The 23028-nt window shown below is 46.6% G+C and overlaps 1 protein-coding gene across 2 annotated transcripts; it reads right to left on the reverse strand.

Annotated features, from left to right (window-relative positions):
- Nucleotides 1–1748: 1748 nt before the first annotated feature.
- LOC106570909 (E3 ubiquitin-protein ligase KCMF1) lies at nucleotides 1749–15417 on the reverse strand. Of its 2 annotated transcripts, none has more exons than XM_045695397.1 (8): nucleotides 15198–15417; nucleotides 13666–13833; nucleotides 13072–13211; nucleotides 12157–12258; nucleotides 8975–9155; nucleotides 4332–4420; nucleotides 3829–4079; nucleotides 1749–3646 (listed from the first exon to the last, which is right to left on the reverse strand). In XM_045695397.1, exons 1-8 carry the CDS (start codon nucleotides 15211–15213, stop codon nucleotides 3364–3366), a joined length of 1230 nt encoding a protein of 409 aa, XP_045551353.1. In that variant the 5' UTR covers nucleotides 15214–15417; the 3' UTR covers nucleotides 1749–3363. The 2 variants fall into 2 exon arrangements, with proteins under 2 accessions (XP_045551353.1, XP_045551352.1); XM_045695396.1 differs by having other exon boundaries at nucleotides 13666–13881; nucleotides 15198–15389.
- Nucleotides 15418–23028: the final 7611 nt, after the last annotated feature.

Here is a 23028-nt window from a genome sequence, read left to right on the forward strand (position 1 = left end):
AATATTTTTTTCTTCAATGCGCACACTTTGGATTCTCTTCGGTGCGCACACTTTGGACACACTTTGGATTCTCTTCGGTGCGCACACTTTGGATTCTCTTCGGTGCGCACACTTTAGATGTGACATCTTTTACTGGGAATTGTCCACTGTTGGCATACATTTATTTGGTCCCAAAAACATTGTGTGGAGGATTCCATTTGTCTAGTTGTATGAGTCCCCAGTTACAATCCATGAGGTTCATTTAAAAGTTTCTAGAAAAAGTCAATTGAAAAAGGCCTTCCTGATTTTTCAACACAATAGGCTTCTTCAGAGGGATTAGGGATAGATGGTTACCTGCTGGGTTAGGGTTATAGTTAGATGGATGTATGGATAGATGGTTACCTGCTGGGTTAGGGTTATAGTTATAGATGGTTACCTGCTGGGTTAGGGTTATAGTTAGATGGATGTATGGATAGATGGTTACCTGCTGGGTTAGGTTTATAGATAGATGGTTACCTGCTGGGTTAGGGTTATAGTTAGATGGATGTATGGATAGATGGTTACCTGCTGGGTTAGGGTTATAGTTAGATGGATGTATGGATAGATGGTTACCTGCTGGGTTAGGGTTATAGATAAATGGTTACCTGCTGGGTTAGAGTTATAGATAGATGGTTACCTGCTGGGTTAGGGTTATAGTTAGATGGTTACCTGCTGGGTTAGGTTTATAGTTAGATAGATGGTTACCTGCTGGGTTAGGTTTATAGTTAGATGGATGGGTGTATGGATAGATGGTTACCTGCTAGGTTAGGTTTATAGTTAGGTAGATGGTTACCTGCTGGGTTAGGTTTATAGTTAGATGGATAGATGTATGGATAGATGGTTACCTGCTGGGTTAGGTTTATAGTTAGGTAGATGGATAGATGGTTACCTGCTGGGTTATGTTTATAGTTAGATAGATGGTTACCTGCTGGGTTAGGGTTATAGATATATAGATGGTTACCTGCTGGGTTTGGGTTATAGTTAGATGGATAGATGGTTACCTGCTAGGTTAGGTTTATAGTTAGATAGATGGTTACCCACTGGGTTAGGGTTATAGATATATAGATGGATAGATGGTTACCTGCTGGGTTTGGTTTATAGTTAGATGGATATATAGTTACCTGCTGGGTTAGGGTTATAGTTAGATGGATAGATGGTTACCCACTGGGTTAGGGTTATAGATAGATAGATGGTTACCTGCTAGGTTAGGTTTATAGTTAGATAGATGGTTACCTGCTGGGTTTGGTTTATTGTTAGATGGATAGATGGTTACCTGCTGGGTTAGGTTTATAGTTAGATGGATAGATGGTTACCCACTGGGTTAGGGTTATAGATAGATGGATGGATAGATGGTTACCTGCTGCGTTAGGTTTATAGTTAGATGGATAGATGGTTACCTGCTGCGTTAGGTTTATAGTTAGATGGATAGATGGTTACCTGCTGGGTTAGGTTTATAGTTAGATGGATAGATGGTTACCTGCTGGGTTAGGTTGATGGATAGATGGTTACCTGCTGGGTTAGGTTTATGGATAGATGGTTACCTGCTGGTCATCTCTGTCTGCCTGTTGCACCTCCACTGTAAGCCAGCTACAGGTCATCAGCTTCCTGGGGAACACCACTTCTCAATGTTTCCCAGTAGGCCAACATCTCCTGCTGGCAGAGCAGTGACAGGGAGGTCGCATTTAGTTGACTCTTGACACACACACACACACACAGCAAGATTGGTGTGGTTAATTTTACATCCAAAACAATTTTATTGTTCTCCTCCAAGTTGAACAGTTGACTCTGTCTTTTGGCCTTTTCCAAACACCCAAACCATGTCATCATTATACAGTACATTGCATTTGTTAAGGTAGCAGTAGAGGCAGAAGTCTTGTCCTTTCTCCTCTGCGACCCGGAAACCGATAAGTGGTGGAAGTGTCAATTCGTTAGTAGACGAATGGAAGACGGTCCTCCCCTCCTCAATAGGCTCCTTTTGGCGAGGAAAGCAAAAGTGTATCCTACCCTGAGTCCTTCGTGGAAGAGTTTTGAAATCAGCCACCCCCTTCGAATCAGCTACTGTTTTCTCGAAGAAAAGCATGCAAACATTTAAAACTATATTCTACTTGTCCTTTTTATCTATAAAATGTTTTGCACAACTAGCTTTCTTAGTTATCACTTTATACATATTATTTTGGGATTCCACCCTGTAAACGTAATTTGCCTGATGACGCGTGATTGGAGGAGTCATTTTATACAGGTGCATTTTCGTCCTCTTTCCCCTCTCCTCGATTACCTTTGACCTTTTTCAAAAGGAGGCCAGAGGATGATGGAAGAGGGAGGACGCAAGAGTTGAGCAAATCCAATTGAGAAAAGGCCTATCAGTCCGGCAAAAACAACAAGGAAACTGTCAGGAGAGAGAATAGAATCAGGTTAGTTTTCATGTGATTGTCCAATGGCCTTCCCATGTTGCATGTCTATGATCTCTTTATGTAGTGCATATGCAAACTGTATGCAGCTTCTCTCGATATGAAATTCAAAAAGGGGCCACAGTTCAGTTGGCACAAAGCAAGGCAACATGGCCCCATAAGTGACATCACCCTGGGTATGGGGAGGAGCTAAATAATGACTAAAACCATTCAGTCAACAGTCTTAGGAAAATAATAATTAGTGTAGAATTGAACACCCAGGATAGGAAAGTACCCATAGACACTGAACAAATGATATCATAGGACCAAAAGAGAAATGAGTTGAATCTCTATGATACCCAACTCCCCATTTTAATACGGTGCTTAATGGAAGACCTCTGACAGTTGAGGGTGAAGAATCTCAACATTTCTTGTGGTAAACCAGTCAAGCACCGTTTTATTATTAATAACCATAAACAAAGAACAGCTTAGCCTGCTGGGAAGTCTGTCCGCCTGCCGCCGCCTCCTCTCACTCAGTCTGTGCACTCGTTTATGAGAAATTATCAAAACGGTTACCTACCTACCTTGCCCTGTTAGGGTCAAACACACACAGCTTGATGCGGAATTGATTATCGGCTTTCTTTTCATAGATTTATTTATATAGATTTATATATAGTTCATTCTCTCGCTCATGACACTCGCTCTCTCACGTTCACATTCCCTCGTCTTGCTCCCGACTTCATGTACACAACGTGGGGTGGGGTCGAGGGAGGGAGGGGGGGGGTGACAAGTGAGTTGACATCACCCAGCCAAATAAAAGAAAAAGGAAATTAATAATAACCGAAGCCCCAAAAAAAAAGAGCTGCAATCTTATTTCTTTCAGTTGACAAGCGACGGTCAGTAACAGCAGTTGGTGGTTTAAGCGTTGTAGTGATGGCGGCACCCAGCAGTGACGTCATCAAAGAGGCGAGGGTTGCTGCTCCTTTTGTTCTCGGAGGTTGAGGTTCTCCAACGCCACGTCCAAGGTCATGACCTCCACGCAGCCCATGTCGCCGAAATCACTGAACGCGTCCGAACCTCGGATCACCGCGTCGTGGTAGTCACGGAGATCGTCATCTTCGCTGTGGTCCGGATCGGCCAGCAGGGTGGAGAGGAGGAGCTCCGTGACGAAGAGAGAGCGGTCCGCCCACTGGCCCTCACTCAGCTGGCGCTCCGCCTCCGACAACCGTGGTTCACTCAGTCTGGAGGAGGAGGAGTGAGAAAGAGATGGTGCTCCATTACAAACACAAATCCATCCCCCTACATGTAGCAGACAGCCTCAGAACAAGTCTCTTGTTCAACAGATATTACCTAAACTAGAATAACCACCAAAAAAACAAACAAACAAAAAAGGTTAAACCAAGTGTAGCAGACAGTAGCTAACCTGTTGAGGAGGAACTGGGAGTTGCTGTGCTGTGTGTGTGTGGTGAACTCGTGATGCCCTGGGTTAGGGCTGGTAGAGTTAGAACTGGGGTTGGCGTTGTGATGCCCTGGGCTGGGATTGGCATTCAGCCCTGCGTTGGTGGAGGTACGGCTGCTGCTGCGTTGCGTGGCACTCCGGGCCGTGGCACTCCGGGCCGTCTCCAACTGCTGTCTGGCAGCCTGGGTCTGCTGCCGCTCCAACTGGAGCTGCATCTAGAGGAGGAAGAGGAGCAGGAGAGAAGAAAAATGAAGATAAGTAGAAGGGTTCAGGAGAAGTAGGAGGGTTAAGGAGAAGTAAGATATTAAGGAGTTCAGTACTTTGCTTTACGGGCATAAAGTTACATATTGCAGCTTTAAGGGCATACTTGCGTTACAGATTCTAGGATACTGACACCAGCAAAAGGAGGGGGCCAGTATTCAAACCTCTGGTTGCTGGCTCTCCTCTTTAACCTCTGGACTACCTACCTGGAGCTGCTGTAGCTGGGAGGCTGAAGGACCTGAACTCAGCTGGCCACCCGCCGACCTACGCACCCCCGACAACTGGGAGAGAAGCTCTGTGTGGGGAGAGAGATTGAGTTGAGGAGGGGGGGGGTCACATAAAATGCATTGATTCAACCCTAACCAGACCTAACAGGTCTGGGAAAGAGTGAGAGTGAGATATGATTGACTCCTGTTCGGAAACACCATGTCAAATCAATGTTTTTGTCACTTACACAGCATGTATAAATGGTACAGCAGTTCAGTACAAATATCACTATCAACAGGACTAGAAGAATGAAGTTAGTGATGCATCTACACTGCCTTGAGAAAAATATTCACACCCCTGGACTTTGTCCTTTTTTTGTTGTGTTACAAAGTGGGATTAACTGTAAGTAGGCCACTCAAACATTCAAATGTCGTCTTGGTAACCAACGCATGTATATTTGGCCTTGTGTTTTAGGTTACTGTCCTACTGAAAAGGTGAATTTGTCTCCCAGTGTCTGGTGGAAAGCAGACCACCATTTTTTCCTCTAGGATTTAGCCTGTGCTTAGCTCTATTGAGACCCACAGTGCAGGTGTCATAATACCCATAAAACCTAGCGGTCAAAACAGGGAAATGGTTCCAATTGTTTTTCCACCATTCATTTTTCCCCATAGCTGATTTTGGAAACACTTAAAGGGCTGTGTATATATGTACCCTGGCGTGACGTTTTGATAACCATGTAAATCTCTCTCGGACAAGGTGACTTACTCTTCCGTTTATTTGTATCCCCAAAACCGATGACAAGCATACCCATAACATGATGCAGCCATCACCATCCTTGAAAATATGGAGAGTGGTACTCAGTGATGTTTTGGATTTGCCCCAAACATACGCTTTGTATTCAGGATATAAAGTTCATTTCTTTGCCACATTTTTTTTGCAGTTTTACTTTAGTGCCTTAATGCAAACAGGCTTCCTTATTTTCACGCTGTAATTTAGGTTAGTATTGTAGAGTAACTACAATGTTGTTGATCCATCCTCAGTTTTCTCCCATCACAGCCATTAAAAAAAATTACTGTTTTAAAGTCACCACTGGCCTCATGGTAAAATCTCTGAACGGTTTCATTCCTCTCCGGCAACTAAGCTAGGAAGGACACCTGTATCTTTGTAGTGACTGGCTGTATTGATACACCATTCAAAATGTAATTAATAACTAGACCATGCTTAATGGGATATTCAATGTCTGCTTCTTTTCTTTTACCCATCTACCTATAGGTTCCCTTCTTTGTGAGGCAATGGAAAACCTCCCTGATCTTTGTGCTTCAATTCACTGGGTTAACTAAGGAATATTTCTGTCTGTAATAAAGCCATTTTGTGGGGAAAAGCTCATTCTGATTGGCTGAGCCTGGCTCGCAAATGGGTGGGCCTATGCCCACCCATGGCTGCGCCCCTGCCCAGTTATGTGAAATCCATAGATTAAGGCTTATGAATTTATTTCAATAGACTGATTTCCTTCTATGAAGTGTAACACAGTAAAATCTTTGCAATTGTTGCATGTTGCATTTATTTATTTTTGTTCAGTATATTTAGGCTTGCCATAAAGGGGTTGAATACTTAGTCTCAAGACATTTCAGCTTTTCATTTTTAAATCAATTTCTAAAACACAATTCTACTGACATTAAGGGGTAATGGTCAGTAGCTAGGTTTCTATTCAAAAACCTGCATAAATAAAATGTGCATTTTCCCACCAGAGATGTTTCCATCTAATTGACTTGTTGCAGATAAAAGTCTGTGCGTGACGACATAGTGCACATACAAGTGGTTAAATTCCCCATGTACCGAATAAAAAAATTAAATGTGTTTCCAATCGCATTTTCAACTCTACTGACGCGCCGGTCACAAAACATGTTGTGTTTATATAGTGAATGTTCCCACTCTGGTCTTGGTTACAAACACTTTAGTCAAAAGCTCTCAGATACAGTGCGGGTAGTGTCTACATGATGAGATTATGGATAAAAGAGCAAGATGATTTTTTTTAAATTGTCAAGCATCGATCAATGTCACCAGAATAAGTCCCTTGATATTTATTGGAAAGGAGCATCAAGCTAATTACTGTGAACTTTCACCACCCTGTGAAGTTCATCATAACTTATTTCAACTGCATGCTTTCCAGATTTGTAGTGGGAGGACCACACAATGTCATCGCGTGACTCCCAAACGTAATTCAACATTTATTTATTTACTTGCCTTAGTTATGACGGCCTACCCCCCCCAGCCAAACCCTCCCCTAACCCGGACGATGCTGGGCCAATTGTGCGCCGCCCTATGGCGGTTGTGACACAGCCTGGGAACGAACCAGGGTTTGTAGTGACGCCTCTTGCACTGCATTGCAGTGCCTTAGACCTCTCAGGATGGTTATTATATCATTAAAAGCATTTCCACCTCCATTTAATCACATGAATACATTTTACACAGACAAGAAGATCCCATCGTGTTTTGTTTTGTCGACATTTGGATAGTTTACTGACAAATTACACTGAATTTTTTTTATTTTTATAATTTAAAACGCAACATTCAACAATTTCAAAGATTTTATTGAGTTAGTTCACTGAGAGTACAGATATGCATCTTCTGGTTTAAACAATAATAATGTAGGGGTGTGGATCAGAAAACCAGTCAGTATCTGCTGTGACCATTTGCCTCATTCAGCACGACACATCTCCTTCACATAGAGTTGATCAGGCTGTTGATTGTGGCCTGTTGTCCCACTCTTCAATGGCTGTGCTTAGTAGCTGGACATTGGCGGGAACTGGAACATGCTGTCGTACACGTCGATCCAGAGCATCCCAAACATGCTCAATGGGTGACATGTCTGGTGAGTATGCAGGCTCTGGAAGAACTGGGACATTTTCAGATTTCAGGAATTGTGTACAGATCCTTGCGACATGGGGCTGTGCATTATCATGCTGAAACATGAGGTGATGGCGGCAGATGAATGGTACGACAATGGACCTCAGGATCTCATCACGGTATCTCTGTGCATTCAAATTGTAATTGATCAAATGCAATTGTGTTCGTTGTCCGTAGCTTATGCCTGCCTGCCCATACCATAACCCCACCATGGGCACTCTGTTCACAATGTTGGCATCAACAAACCGCTCGCCTACACGACGCCATACACATCATCTGCCCGGTAGTTGAAACTGGGATTCATTTCCGTGAAGGGCACACTTCTCTAGCGAGCCAGTGCCCATCAAAGGTGAGCATTTGCCCACTGAAGGCGGTTACGACACCAAACTGCAGTCAGGTCAAGACCCTGGTGAGGACGATGAGCACGCAGATGGGCTTCCCGGAGATGGTTTCTGACAGTTTGTGCAGAAATTCTTCGATTGTGCAAACCCACAGTTTCATCAGCTGTCTGGGTGGCTGGTCTCAGACGAAGCCGGAGGTGGAGGTGCTGGACTGGAGTGGTTACACATGGTTTGCGGTTAAAGGCCGGTTGGACGAACTACCAAATTCTCTAAAACACAGTTGAGGCAGCTTATGGTAGACTAATGAACATTCAATTCTCTGGTAACAGTTCTGTTGGACATTCCTGCAGTCAGCATGCCAATTGCACGCTCTTTCAAAACTTCAGACATCTGTGGCATTGTGTTATATGACAAAACTGCATATTTTAGTGTCCTTTTATTGTCCCCAGCACAAGGTGCACCTGTGTAATGATCATGCTGTTTAATCAGCTTCTTGATATGCCACACCTGTCAGGTGGATGGATTATCTTGGCAAATGAGAAATGCTCACTAACAGGAATGCAAACAAATTTGTTTTTGTGCGTATGGAACATTTCTGGGATATTTTATTTCAGCTCAATGAACATGGGACCAACACTTTACATGTTGCATTTATATTTTTTGTTCAGTGTAGCTGTTTCCTTCCGGCCGTGACATCTTTACCCGGCATGTACTTTACACGCATAAAACATTTGTCTGGAAACCTGATTAGTGACACAAAATCTCCATTTAATCCATTTTAAATTAAGGCTGTAACACAACATAATGTGTAAACAGTCAAGGGGTGTGAATACATTCTGAAGGCGCTGTCATAAAGCAGCCCTGTATGTACACAAGAGGATGTAAATTTTTCAGTCATTAAAACACATCAGGCATTGAACCAATCAGGATTAGAATAACTTCAAGGAATGTGTTACGGCAACACAGACACACACCGTCTAGACTGGTCTATAAGGGCCTTGGGTGGGTTACCGTCTAGACTGGTCTATAAGGGCCTTGGGTGGGTTACCGTCTAGACTGGTCTATAAGGGCCTTGGGTGGGTTACCGTCTAGACTGGTCTATAAGGGCCTTGGGTGGGTGGGTTACCGTCTAGACTGGTCTATAAGGGCCTTGGGTGGGTGGGTTACCGTCTAGACTGGTCTATAAGGGCCTTGGGTGGGTGGGTTACCGTCTAGACTGGTCTATAAGGGCCTTGGGTGGGTGGGTGGGTTACACAGTGGATATTCTCTTTTGACAAATCTGCTGTCTCTCTCGCTCTCTCTCTGATGTAGTCACAGCTGTGTGTGTGTGTGTGTGTGTGTGTGTGTGTGTGTGTGTGTGTGTGTGTGTGTGTGTGTGTGTGTGCGCGTCCTACCGGCTATAGGATCCATAGCCTCTCTGTTGTAGTTGGAGCTCTGTGTAGAGGTCTGTGTGGTAGAGCTCCCCCCGGAGGTTGAGGAGGTGAAGTGCATGTTGGATCGACGGGCCCTTGGCCCCCCTAGACCCCGACCCGGGTGGAACATCCTACGCACGTGCCGCACCCCGCTCGACTCATCGTGGAGCAACACCGTCAAGGAACATCATGGACACGTCATGAAACACACACACTCTCTCTCTATGCCCTGATCTAAAAACACACTCACAAGAGGCTAAACTGCAACACACAGACAGACAGCCGGCGAGACAGACGGACGGACGGCCGGTGAGACAGACAGACGGACGGCCGGCCGGATGGCCAGCGAGACAGACGGCGAGACAGACGGACGGACGGCGAGACAGACAGACGGACGGACGGACGGCCGGCGAGACAGACGGACGGACGGCGAGACAGACGGACGGACGGCGAGACAGACGGACGGACGGCCGGCGAGACAGACGGACGGACGGCCGGCGAGACAGACGGACGGACGGCCGGGGAGACAGACGGCAGCGGCAGACGGACGGACGGGCCGGGCGAGACAGACGGACGGACGGCAGCGAGACGGACAGACGGAGCGGCGAGACGGACGGACGGGACGGCCGGCCAGACAGACGGACGGACGGCGAGACAGACAGACGGACGGACGGCGAGACAGACAGACGGACGGACGGACGGCGAGACAGACAGACGGACGGACGGCGAGACAGACAGACGGACGGACGGCGAGACAGACAGACGGACGGACGGCGAGACAGACGGCGGGACGGACGGCGAGACGGACGGACGGCAAGACGGACGGAGACAGACAGACGGCGAGACAGACAGACGGCCGGCCGGCCGGCGAGACAGACAGACGGCAAGACGGACGGAGACAGACAGACGGCGAGACAGACAGACGGCCGGCGGCGAGACAGACAGACAGCCGGCCGGCGGCGAGACAGACAGACAGACAGACAGACAGACAGACAGCCCGGCGGCGAGACAGACAGACGGCCGGCGAGACAGACAGACAGACGGCGAGACAGACAGACGGCCGGCCGGCGAGACAGACAGACGGACGGACGGCGAGACGGATGGCGAGACAGACAGACGGACGGACGGCGAGACGGATGGCGAGACAGACAGACAGACGGCGGCGAGACAGACAGACAGACGGCCGGCCAGACAGACAGACGGCCGGCGAGACAGACAGACAGCCCGGCCGGCCGGGCGAGACAGACAGCCCGGGCCGGCCGGGCGAGACAGACAGCCCGGCCGGCCGGCGAGACGAGACAGCCCGGCCGGCCGGCGAGACAGACAGCCGGCCGGCCGGCGAGACAGACAGACGGCAAGACGGACGGAGACAGACAGACGGCGAGACAGACAGACGGCCGGCCGGCGAGACAGACAGACAGACAGCCGGCCGGCGAGACAGACAGACGGCCGGCGAGACAGACAGACAGACGGCGAGACAGACAGACGGCCGGCCGGCGAGACAGACAGACGGCCGGCCGGCGAGACAGACAGACGGCCGGCCGGCGAGACAGACAGACGGACGGACGGCGAGACGGATGGCGAGACAGACAGACGGACGGACGGCGAGACGGATGGCGAGACAGACAGACAGACGGCCGGCGAGACAGACAGACAGACGGCCGGCCAGACAGACAGACAGACGGCCGGCCAGACAGACAGACAGACAGACAGACGGCCGGCCGGCCAGACAGACAGACAGACGGCCGGCCAGACAGACAGACAGACAGACGGCCGGCGAGACAGACAGACAGCCGGCCGGCGAGACAGACAGACAGCCGGCCGGCGAGACAGACAGACAGCCGGCCGGCGAGACAGACAGACAGCCGGCCGGCGAGACAGACAGACAGACAGACGGCCGGCGAGACAGACAGCCGGCCGGCCGGCGAGACAGACAGCCGGGCCGGCCGGCGAGACAGACAGCCGGCCGGCCGGCGAGACAGACAGACGGCAAGACGGACGGAGACAGACAGACGGCGAGACAGACAGACGGCCGGCCGGCGAGACAGACAGACAGCCGGCCGGCCGGCGAGACAGACAGACAGCCCGGCCGGCCGGCCGGCGAGACAGACAGACAGACAGCCGGCCGGCGAGACAGACAGACGGCCGGCGAGACAGACAGACAGACGGCGAGACAGACAGACGGCCGGCCGGCGAGACAGACAGACGGCCGGCCGGCGAGACAGACAGACGGCGGCGGCGAGACAGACAGACGGCCGGCCGGCGAGACAGACAGACAGACGGCGAGACGGACGGACGGCGAGACGGATGGCGAGACAGACAGACAGACGGCCGGCGAGACAGACAGACAGACGGCCGGCCAGACAGACAGACAGACGGCCGGCCAGACAGACAGACAGACAGACGGCGGCGAGAGAGACAGACAGACAGACGGCCGGCGAGACAGACAGACAGCCAGCCGGCCGGCGAGACAGACAGACAGCCCGGCCGGCGAGACAGACAGACAGCCCGGCGGCGAGACAGACAGACAGCGGCGCGAGACAGACAGACAGACAGACGGCCGGGCGAGACAGACAGACAGCCCGGGCCGGCCGGCGAGACAGACAGACAGCCCGGCCGGCCGGCGAGACAGACAGACAGCCGGCCGGCCGGCGAGACAGACAGCCCGGGCCGGCCCGGGCGAGACAGACAGCCGGCCGGCCGGGCGAGACAGACAGCCGGCCGGCCGGCGAGACAGACAGCAGAGTTTGTTGCAGTACCCAGTGCTGTTCAGCAGATGGCCCTGTGGTTCTTGATGAGCTTTACACTGACCTGTTGTTGTTTCCCTGTAGGGCTTTTCCATGTTAGACATGTCACATAGTAGAACTTCAGTGGAATGCCCCACAATTGGAGCATTACATTGTAAGAGCAAAGTAGAGTAGTAGTCTGTTTACCTGTAAAGGATATCAAGTTTCTGGGTTAGACTGAGTGAACTGCAGAGCAGACAGTAGTAGACCAATCAATCACATTCATTTTATATTGCCCCTTTTAAACCAGAGTGCTTTGCAGTTAGACAGTCTAGATTCCAAAGAGCGAGCAAAGCAGAAGCGAAAGCACAGTGGAAAGGAAAAACTCCCTAGAACGAAGAAACCAAGAGGAACCAGGTTCAGAGGGGTAAAGGATATCAAGTCTCTGGGGGCTCTGTGTTCAAGTGTGAGATGAGCAGCGAAGTCGTCAGTCACGTGATTAGGGTCCCCGCCGGGCAGCGAAGCACATATGGGACAGATCTGCAGAGGAGAAGGAGAGAACACAAGCCCATCTGAGCATGCTCCACATCAAATGCATTTGAACACAGTTTTTTTTTTGGATGCTGTTCATTTTACTGAACATGGCCTGGATGTTGATTTGGGAACATTTTTGCAACTCCCTCCTGCCTGGAAAACAATCTAGAGGAAGCACTGGTCTCTTTTCCACTGCAGAGATTTACACCACAGGGTTTCCCCACTGCAGAGATTTACACCACAGGGTTTCCCCACTGCAGAGATTTACACCACAGGGTTTCCCCACTGCAGAGATTTACACCACAGGGTTTCCCCACTGCAGAGATTTACACCACAGGGTTTCCCCACTGCAGAGATTTACACCACAGGGTTTCCCCACTGCAGAGATTTACACCACAGGGTTTCCCCACTGCAGAGATTTACACCACAGGTATTCCCCACTGCAGAGATTTACACCACAGGTATTTCCCACTGCAGAGATTTACACCACAGGTATTTCCCACTGCAGAGATTTACACCACAGGTATTTCCCACTGCAGAGATTTACACCACAGGTGTTTCCCCACTGCAGAGATTTACACCACAGGGTTTCCCCACTGCAGAGATTTACACCACAGGGTTTTCCCACTGCAGAGATTTACACCACAGGGTTTCCCCACTGCAGAGACTTACTCCACAGGGTTTCCCCACTGCAGAGACACACCACAGGGTTTCCCCACTGCAGAGACATACACTATAGAGATTTGCACTGGTGCTTGGCCTAAAGACTTGTGTTTCCACTCCCGAGGCCAGGTCCAAAAAAAATAGTGGTAGACTTACCACCTCTGAGGAGGTCTCTGTGTGCTCTGTAGCAACGTGCTCCTGAAGGGAAGTCTCTGTGTAGCCCATCCTGCCACAGTAAGGACAGGTGAAGGCCTGGGGCTGCTCCACTGACAAGGCCTCTCCTCCATAATATAGGTCTATAGTAAGACAGACAGGAGAGGGGGACAGGGTTAGTAAGGACAGGTGAAGGCCTGGGGCTGCTCCACTGACAAGGCCTCTCCTCCATAATATAGGTCTATAGTAAGACAGACAGGAGAGGGGGACAGGGTTAGACAGTAAGGACAAGTGAAAGCAGGAACTGCTCAACTGAGAAGGCCTCTCCTCCATAACATAGGTCTGGAAGGACAGAATCAGCGCAGGCAGAATCAACGCACTATCTGACAAAAGACAATCAGTTTTCAGGGTGTTTAGTTGTGGTGTTTGTCTTTTTACATCTCCCGTCTGGTTATATGGAGGGGGGGGGGTGTTGTAATAGCTATGTACTTAATGAAGTCGACCCTGGTTAGTATGCACTGTATGGTGTGAGTTGTAGTTGTGATGCGTGTGTAGTGTGTCTGATTGTGGTGTATATGCATGGGTGTGTGCACTTACCGAAGTCGACCCTGGTTAGTATGCACTGCATGGCGTGTTCTGTTGTGTGTCTGGTGGTCGTGGCACCGGCCTCGTAGCACGACGCACACAGGTCGTAGTCGTAGCAAATTAAACACTTGTACCGCCGCCCCCGGAAGTTACCCTTCAAACACGCATCGCAGCTCACACCTGACGAAAGACAATTCACAGACGGACCATTTTGACCAATACCCTGTCCTAACCCCACAACACACAAGTCAGAGTATTAGAATAGACCACACAGATAAGTTATGGGTCAAACACACAGCAAAATAAAGCCAACACGTTGCAGCATTTACCTAGCTATAATACACAACCAACATATTGGCATAACACTCATGAACTAGCCTATTAGCTACACAGACACAGCACTTTCACATTTCCAGTGTCCATGTGACTAATCAAAAACAAACAAAAAAGAGTTGGCAGTTCAGCAACTGCCAATATAGCTACAACTACCATGCAGAATTGATATTTAAGACGAGAGTAGACTGACATGAATTTGAAATATGTGTGTAACTGCTATACCCAGCTAGATAGCTAGCTAGCTATGCAGACCACCAACTTTTGAGGGCAGGCAATTGCACGACTGACTCAGTGCAGAATTGATGGCCCTTGTTATTTAAGACTGGCATGAATTTGAAATATGTATAACTCCTGTACCCAGTTAGGTAGCTCGCTAGCTAGTTTGTTACATGGACCACCAACTTTGAGGAGGTGCAGCTGATTTGACTACAACAGTCGTGCTAAAAAGCTAGCTAACGTTAACTGGCACAGCGAACCAACACTCCCAAACAGAGCTTGTCAACATAGCTAACTAGCTATAGTTTGTTAGCTAGCTAGTATAACTAGCCGGTTTCCCCACTAGCTAGCCCCTTTAAATGTATGTTGGTGGCTTTTTAACATGTTAAAAATATGTAAAGCGCTAACTAGCTACTGATGAAGGCCTCAGCTACACAGGGCCTCGTCCAAGGCTACTTTGATGACAGTGCATTCACAACCCGTGATGTTAGCTAGGAAGGTTTGTTAACTAGAAAGGGAAAGAAAACAAGAATAAACTAGCTAGGACACTTTGTCAAAACATCACCTTGACAGACACGATAATGAATACATTTTCCATGTATAATGGTTTGCCTTTAAGCCTAGTAAACTAGCTAGCTAGTTAGCTAACTACAGGTTAATAAAATGATAGCTAGGTAACTGGAGAGTTAACTCTCTAGTTTAGCAAGCCAATTAACGCTAGCAACCTAGAAGCTAACAAACTAGGTTGGCTGCCGTGCGAACTAGTTCACACTGGAAATTAGAAACTTTTCTTGGGCAGTGCCCTTGTGCCCAACTAACGTTAGTTACCAAGATACGTTTAAGTGTTAGCTAAAGTGGGTAAATGTATAACGTTAGCGGCAGTTCATTACAAAATACACGTAGACCTTCATGTAGTTAGTTAGCTAGCCTAGCAATCGCTTCGCTACGGTCTCGTCTAGCACTATTTTTTTTGGGGGGGGGAAACTTCTTACCTTCATGACGGGACATCCTATGGACCCTAACACAGCCCCCTACGGGCTCACTCTGGCTTGAACCACGCAATTAATATCGGCTGGAGAATAGAAGCCGGGGCTGGCTGTCCCTGGCCTCTTCCTCATGCAGGATCCGGTTTGGCACAGTGACAGTGCCTCCTTTTCCTCCGCCGCCTGCTGCTGCTGCTGTGTCACCGTCCAATGCCTCCGGTGTAACGCCAGAGGGCGCTGTTGTCCACATACTGCTACTCAAATCAAACTTTATTTGTTCAAATGCGCCGAATACAACAAGTGTAGTAGACCTTACCGTGAAATGCTTACTTTACAAGCACTTTAACCAACAGTGCAGTTCAAGAAGAGTTTAGAAAATATTTACCAAATAAAAATAAATAAATAATGAAAATAACACAAAATATCAATAACGAGGCTATATACAGGGGGTACCGATACCGAGTCAATGTGCAGGGGTACAGGTTAGTCGAGGTAATTTGTACATGTTGGTAGGGGTGAAGTGACTATATGTAACCGATGTGAAATGGCTAGTTAGTTAGCGGTGGTGCGCGCTAATAGCATTTCAATCAGTGACGTCACTCGCTCTGAGACTTGAAGTAGGGTTTCCCCTTGCGTTGCAAGTGCCGCGGCTTTTGTGGCGCGATGGGTAACGATGCTTCGTGGGGTGTCAGTTGTTGATGTGTGCAAGGGTCCCTGGTTCGAGCCCAGGTTGGGGCGAAGAGAGGGACGGAACCTACACTGTTACATATGCATAGATAATAAACAGCGAGTAGCAGCAGCAGTGTACAAAACTGACTGTCCCCATCAGATCCAGAAAGATGAAGCTCATTTAATACATTTCTATACCATTTCAAAACTATAAGATGCTATTTGGAGAACAGCAAAAACAAAGCGAAAATGACCACAGCCATTATCACATTGGTTGCTGTAGCTTCCTTCACCTCAGTCCATCTACAAAACACATAGCCTATTAGCTTACAATTAGCCGCTACACACATTTTATTAACAAAGGGTAAACAAAATAAGTTTGCTTTACACAACTTTTGTTTGTTGCAATTTTACAGCAAATTTCCTGCAATTCTACCCCTTTTGCTCTGGAACTTTGGCGACAACTAAGTATTTTTGAAACCTCCCGCTTTGGGCTGGATGTGTCAATGCGTAGTTCATACACAAGCTTTAGACCCTCGCCATTTGAGTGACAGCAAGCAATGCACACGCAGCAGAGCAAGAAAGAAAGCAATAACGTGGTGCACATATCTGCACATAATGTGATGTAGTGCACCATTATCGGGGACCACTTTTGGCTCCTGAGTGCAACTTTCAGAACTACCTGAGAATCTCTTTAATATGATATCTGAGTGAAAGTGACTAACAAATCACTGTGGGCCCCTGGAGGTCAGGGCCCTTGGGCACGTGATTACTGCAAATTTAGATAGCTGGCTAGACAAACTAGATGAAATTGACCAATCTAAAAAAAAACGTTAACTGACATGGGTTTATTGAGTGACTGTCAGTGAAGGACATATAGCCTAACAAGAGGGAAACTGCTGATGCATAACCAACTTTCAATATTGTACCTTGTGTTTTCTACTATTCTTAACTCTCAACAGCAAGTTGAGACCTCAACTGAGTCCCCCCCCGAAATGATTTTTTTCTTTCTACATAGCTACATGTAAAGACCTCGGATACACATCAAGGTAAGTAGATACTTGAAACCTAAGATGTAGGTTAAATAACAATTGGTTTGTGTGTTTATCTTTTATCAGTTCCATGATTGTTGTCTCAGTGTTTTAAAGTAACCCAACCCCGACCACAGAGAGCAAGCAAGAACCACAGTGGTGAGGAAAAAGTCAAGAAACCTTAAAAGGAACCAGGCTCAGAGGGGAAGCCAATCCTCTTCTGGCTAAACCGGGTAATGTATGACTACATCTGACTGTATCTAGCTTTGTGGATGATTGATTGATTAAGGACTTTATACTGTGTGTCCTCCTGGCTCTTGTGTTCCCTGTCAACTGTCAAACTGTGTTATTTGTTAGCCTACATCATCTCTGTGTCTTGCTGCATGTGCCATGTACCAATTCTACACTACACTACTTGATCAATCTCTGAATTTGTTGAAACTCCATTCCAATACAGCTTCTTGTTATACAGTGGGGACGTTGTAGTTTCTTTGTTGGCCACTAGAGTGCGCTAGAGTTGAACTTTTGATACATTTCTATAGTTTTTAACCAAATAAAAGTCCTATTAAGGAGAAAATAACTGTTAGTAGTCTGCCAGATGAAACTATGTACATAGACATGAGTGAAAAAATAGGGTTGGGTGGCAGAGAATCAAAGGACCATGATAATAATAATAAGAAACCTTAGGTGCTGGCTTAAGACCGGTAGAAACCACGACAGAATGTCCGGTCAGAACAAGGATGAGTCGGTTATGGGGGTTTAATTAGAGAGAGGAGAGAGAGAGAGAGAGAGAGAGAGAGAGAGAGAGAGAGAGAGAGAGAGAGAGAGAGAGAGAGAGAGAGAGAGAGAGAGAGAGAGAGAGACAGACAGACAGACAGACAGACAGACAGACAGACAGACAGACAGACAGACAGACAGACAGACAGACAGACAGACAGACAGACCATTCTGAAATCCTATCTAGTACTGATAACTGTGGTTCTGGGAGAAAAAAAAGAAACGCAACATGCCTTCAGAAAGTATTCACACCCTCTGATTTGTTTCTACATTTCTTTTGTGTTACAGCCTGAATGTCAAATTAATTACATTGGGATTTTTAGTCACTGGCCAACATTGCTAGAAAGCTGGCTGTTTTTACAGATTTGATATCAACAACAAAGGGCAGCAAGGGCAGACAGTCACTAAGGGGGATGACATGAAGACTTGTAGTCATCAAGCGAAGCAGATAGAAGTAGACCAGATGGGCTACTGGTCCAACAGAAATCCTGTCTCTTGGTGCACCTGGCCACCCGTCACAAAGGTGCTTGAGGTGGCCAGACCAGGGTGAGTGTCATGGTGGAGGCCAGTGCAGGCTGTTCTGGAAGAGGGGAGCCAACAGGACGCGGCAGTGGGTCAGGTGGCGGCTTCCCCCTCTGCCCAGGTAAACAGTAGGACCTCGGGCAGTGGGGGCTTGTAAGGACCCCCGGGGAGGAGCAGGAATCATCTTGACACCAAGCACAGTGTCAGCTGAGGACACCAGGACTGGAGACCGTTGTGGCAGCTGAGCTTGAGCTATATGATTGGCCAGCGGTAACCCTATAGGTGCACTTGATTTGCTCTCTCGGCCTGCCGGGTAGGTTCTACCTTCAGACATGAAATGGTTCAAAATGGGAAAACTTTGCCTTCCTGGTGCAAAACGAATAATGGAAGAAAAAAAAAAGGAACGCAAGGATTTATCATAGTTTTTACAGAAATGTTTGGTGATCGACTAGGAATGCCTTGGTGATCGACTAGGAATGCCTTGGTGATCGACTAGGAATGCCTTGGTGATCGACTAGGAATGCCTTGGTGATCGACTAGGAATGCCTTGGAGATCAACTAGGAATGCCTTGGAGATCGACTAGGAATGCCTTGGTGATCGACTAGGAATGCCTTGGTGATCGACTAGGAATGCCTTGGAGATCGACTAGGAATGCCTTGGAGATCGACTAGGAATGCCTTGGAGATCGACTAGGAATGCCTTGGTGATCGACTAGGAATGCCTTGGTGATCGACTAGGAATGCCTTGGTGATCGACTAGGAATGCCTTGGTGATTGACTAGGAGTGCCTTGGTGATTGACTAGGAATGCCTTGGAGATCGACTAGGAATGCCTTGGAGATCGACTAGGAATGCCTTGGAGTCGCAGTTAGTGGAACCACTGTAAGTCTTAGATCATAAAAATCATTGTGCTGCCTTATAGACCTTTCCAAGGCCTTTGATACGATTGACCATAACAATCTCCACACTCTCATTCAAAGGCTGACTAAAATAGGCCTGGATCAGGTTTCTTGCAAGTGGTTTGAGAATTATCTGTCAGACAGGACTCATTGTGTGATCTCTGATGGTGTTAAGTCTAGTTTCCTGGATATTACAAAAGGTGTACCGCAGGGGTCGGTACTGGGAACTGTTCTTTTTTATATTTATATAAATAATATTGGTCAATCTGTTAAAACTTGTGATATTCATGTGTATTTTTATTTTATTTTATTTCACCTTTATTTAACCAGGTAGGCTAGTTGAGAACAAGTTCTCATTTACAACTGTGACCTGGTCAAGATAAAGCAAAGCAGTTCGACACATACAACAACACAGAGTTACACACGGAATAAACAAACATACAATCAATAATACAGTAGAAAAATCTATATACAGCATCTATATACAGCATGTGCAAATGAGGTAGGATAAGAGAGATAAGGCAATAAATAGGCCATGGTGGCAAAGTAATTACAATATAGCAATTAAACACTGGAATGGTAGGATGTGCAGAAGATGAATGTGCAAGTAGAGATACTGGGGTGCAAAGGAGCAAGATAAATAAATAAATACAGTATGGGGATGAGGTAGATTGGATGGGCTATTTACAGATGAGCTATGTACAGGTGCAGTGATCTGTGAGCTGCTCTGACAGCTGGTGCTTAAAGCTAGTGAGGGAGGTAAGAGTCTCCAGCTTCAGAGATTTTTGCACTTCGTTCCAGTCATTGGCAGCAATACTAGTATGCAGACAATACTAGCATGTATGTTATTGCCCCAAATGTAGACCAGGTGTGTCACGTCCTGACTAGTAATAGGGGTTATTTGTTATGGTAGTTTGGTCAGGACGTGGCAGGGGGTATTTGTTTTATGTGGTTCGGGGTGGTTGTGTGTTTAGTGGTGTGTTTGATTTATTATTCCGGGGTTTTGGGCACTGTTCTATGTTAATGTATTTCTATGTTTAGTCTAGGTCTTTGTATTTCTATGTTTAGTTTATTGGGGGTTGAACCCTCAATTGGAGGCAGGTGTTTTCTCGTTGCCTCTGATTGAGGGTTCTATAAATAGGTATGTGTTTTAGTATTTGTGGGAGATTGTGCTGTGTATAGCTTTGTGCCTTAGCGGCCTGGTAATAGTTGTTGTGTTTTTTTGGTGTGTGTACGTGTTGTTTTGGTTCACCTTCTTGTCCATTTAAATAAAAGATGCGTGTACATTTCCCTGTGACAAGGTGTTAGAACTGCAATCTCACTTTGTTGCCTTACAAAAAGCCCTGGTTGGTTTCAGTGGTGTAAAGTACATAAGTAAAAATACTTTAAAAGTACCACTTAAGTAGTTTTTTGGGGTATGTGTACTTTACTATTTATAGTTTTGACAACTTTTACTTCACTACATTCCTTAAAGAAAATGACATAAGTTTTACTCCATACATTTTCCCTGACACCCAAAACTACTTGTTACATTTTGAACACTTAGCAGGACAGGAAAATGGACCACTTTACACACTTATCAAGAGAACATCCCTGTTCATCTCTCTGCCTCTGATCTGGCGGACTCACTAAACACAAATGCTTTGTTTGTAAATTATGTCTGAGTGTTGGAATGCACACCTGGCTATCCATAAATACATAAAAACACAGAAATTGTGCCATCTGGTTTGCTTAATATAAGGAATTTGAAATTATTTATACTTTTGCTTTTACTTTTGATACTTAAAGTATATTTTAGCAATTACATTTACTTTTGATACTTAACTTTATAAAAAATCAAATACCCTTAGACTTTTACTCAAGTAATATTTTACTGGCTGACTTTAACTTTTACTTGAGTCATTTTCTATTAAAGTATCTTTACTTTTACTCAAGTATGACAATTGGGTACTGGTTGGTTTAAAACATTCTTGATGTGGGCAAAACGAAATATATGTTGTTCTCTAATTCTCGCAAAAAAATGTTTCAGATGGACTACATATTTCTTCATTGAATGGTTCTCCTATCGATCGGGTTCCCACCTATAGTATCTGGGCTTTTGGATTGACAAGGATTTAACGTTAAAAAAAAATGTACTGATGAGCTAGTTAAAAAGCTATGATTTTAAAGTGGGCTTCTTTTTTAGAAACAGATCTTGCCACTCCCTAAACAGCGGGAAGCAGATCGTACAGTCAATTTTCCTGTCAGTTCTTGACTATGTTGACATAATTTACCGTCTACCGTAGCGCCTTTTGCTTTATCACAGGTGACAGTTTTAATACTCATCACTACATCCTGTATAAAAAAGGTTGGCTGGTCCTCATTAATGCTTCAGGTTCCTAGGAACTCCACCAAATTAGGTAAATTGGCTGTTAGTTTTAATGTGCCTCACACCTGGAACAATTTGCAGAACTCATTACAATTGGATGTTCTGGTGCTGCTCGGACAGTTTAGGGTTGATTGAGGACCTAGTAGCTGAGCTGTTGTTCATCAACGTTGTGTTTTGTTTTACGTTGTATTTGGTTGTTGTATTGCTTTGATCAGGGCACCCATGGGAATGAGACCCTGGTCTCAATGGGTCTTTCCTGAATAAATAAAGAATAAAAAAGATTACAGTTATTGATCTAGTCTGTTATATCTGGAGTATTTCTGGAGTATTTCTCCTGTCTTATCCAGTGTCCTGTGTGAATTTAAGTATGCTCTCTCTAATTCTCTCTCTCTCTTTTTCATCTCTCTCGGAGGACCTGAGCCCCCATGCCTCAGGACTACCTGGCCCGATGACTCCCTGCTGTCCACAGTCCACCTGGCCCTGCTGCTGCTCCTGTTTCAACTGTTCTGCCTGCGGCTATGGAACCCTGACCTGTTCACCGGACGTGCTACCTGTCCCAGACCTGCTGTTTTCAACTCTCTAGAAACAGCAGGAGCTGTATGAAAAGCCAACTGACATTTACTCCTGAGGTGCTGACCTGTTGCACTCTCGACAACCACTGTGATTATTGTTATTTGACCCTGCTGGTCATCTATGAACATTTGAACATCTTGGCCATGTACTGTTATAATCTCCACCCAGCACAGCCAGAAGAGGACTGGCCACCCCTCAGAGCCTGGTTCCTCTCTAGGTTTCTTCCTAGCTTCCTGCCTTTCTAGGGAGTTTTTCCTAGCCACCGTGCTTCTACATCTGCATTGCTTGCTGTTTGGGGTTTTAGGCTGGGTTTCTGTACAGCACTTTGTGACATCAGCTGATGTAAGAAGGGCTTCATAAATACATTTGATTGATCTAAATAAATAATTGTGATAATTATTATTCCCTCTCTGTTGCCACAATATTTAAACAGTTCCCCGCCCCAGATTCTAATTGGTTTCATCCTGAGTTCGAACACCAACTTCCTGTTTACGTACACATGGACGTACTACTAACTGTTTAAGTGAGAGAGATGAGAAATGCCAGAAGCGTCTAAATCTTTGAGTTTCCCCACTACAGTGTTGAACACTCTGGAGGGGGGTAAAATGCATCACTGAGTGGGAGTAGGCCTATCAATTCCCGAGGGACTATTGAGCAGTCATGAAGCTACTCACTGTGGCATTGGACATATTGCAAGGGGAGGAAAACTGTTTCTACGGCAATGTACTACCAACCCTGGAAATCTTGATGTCCATGACACTGAAGGACGGTGTGTGTGTGTGTGTGTGTGTGTGTGTGTGTGTGTGTGTGTGTGTGTGTGTGTGTGTGTGTGTGTGTGTGTGTGTGTGTGTGTGTGTGTGTGTGTGTGTGTGTGTGTGTGTGTGTGTTTGTACATTAGGGGCCAGTTTCTTTCCAGTCAGGGCAAAGACAACTGATGCTCTGAAACATAATCTTAGGGACCCTGGGCTCCAGTCAAACCTACAGGTCTCACACTGAGAAGTA

This window comes from Salmo salar, chromosome ssa15 (genome assembly GCF_905237065.1).
Source record: "Salmo salar chromosome ssa15, Ssal_v3.1, whole genome shotgun sequence".
NCBI lineage: Eukaryota > Metazoa > Chordata > Actinopteri > Salmoniformes > Salmonidae > Salmo > Salmo salar.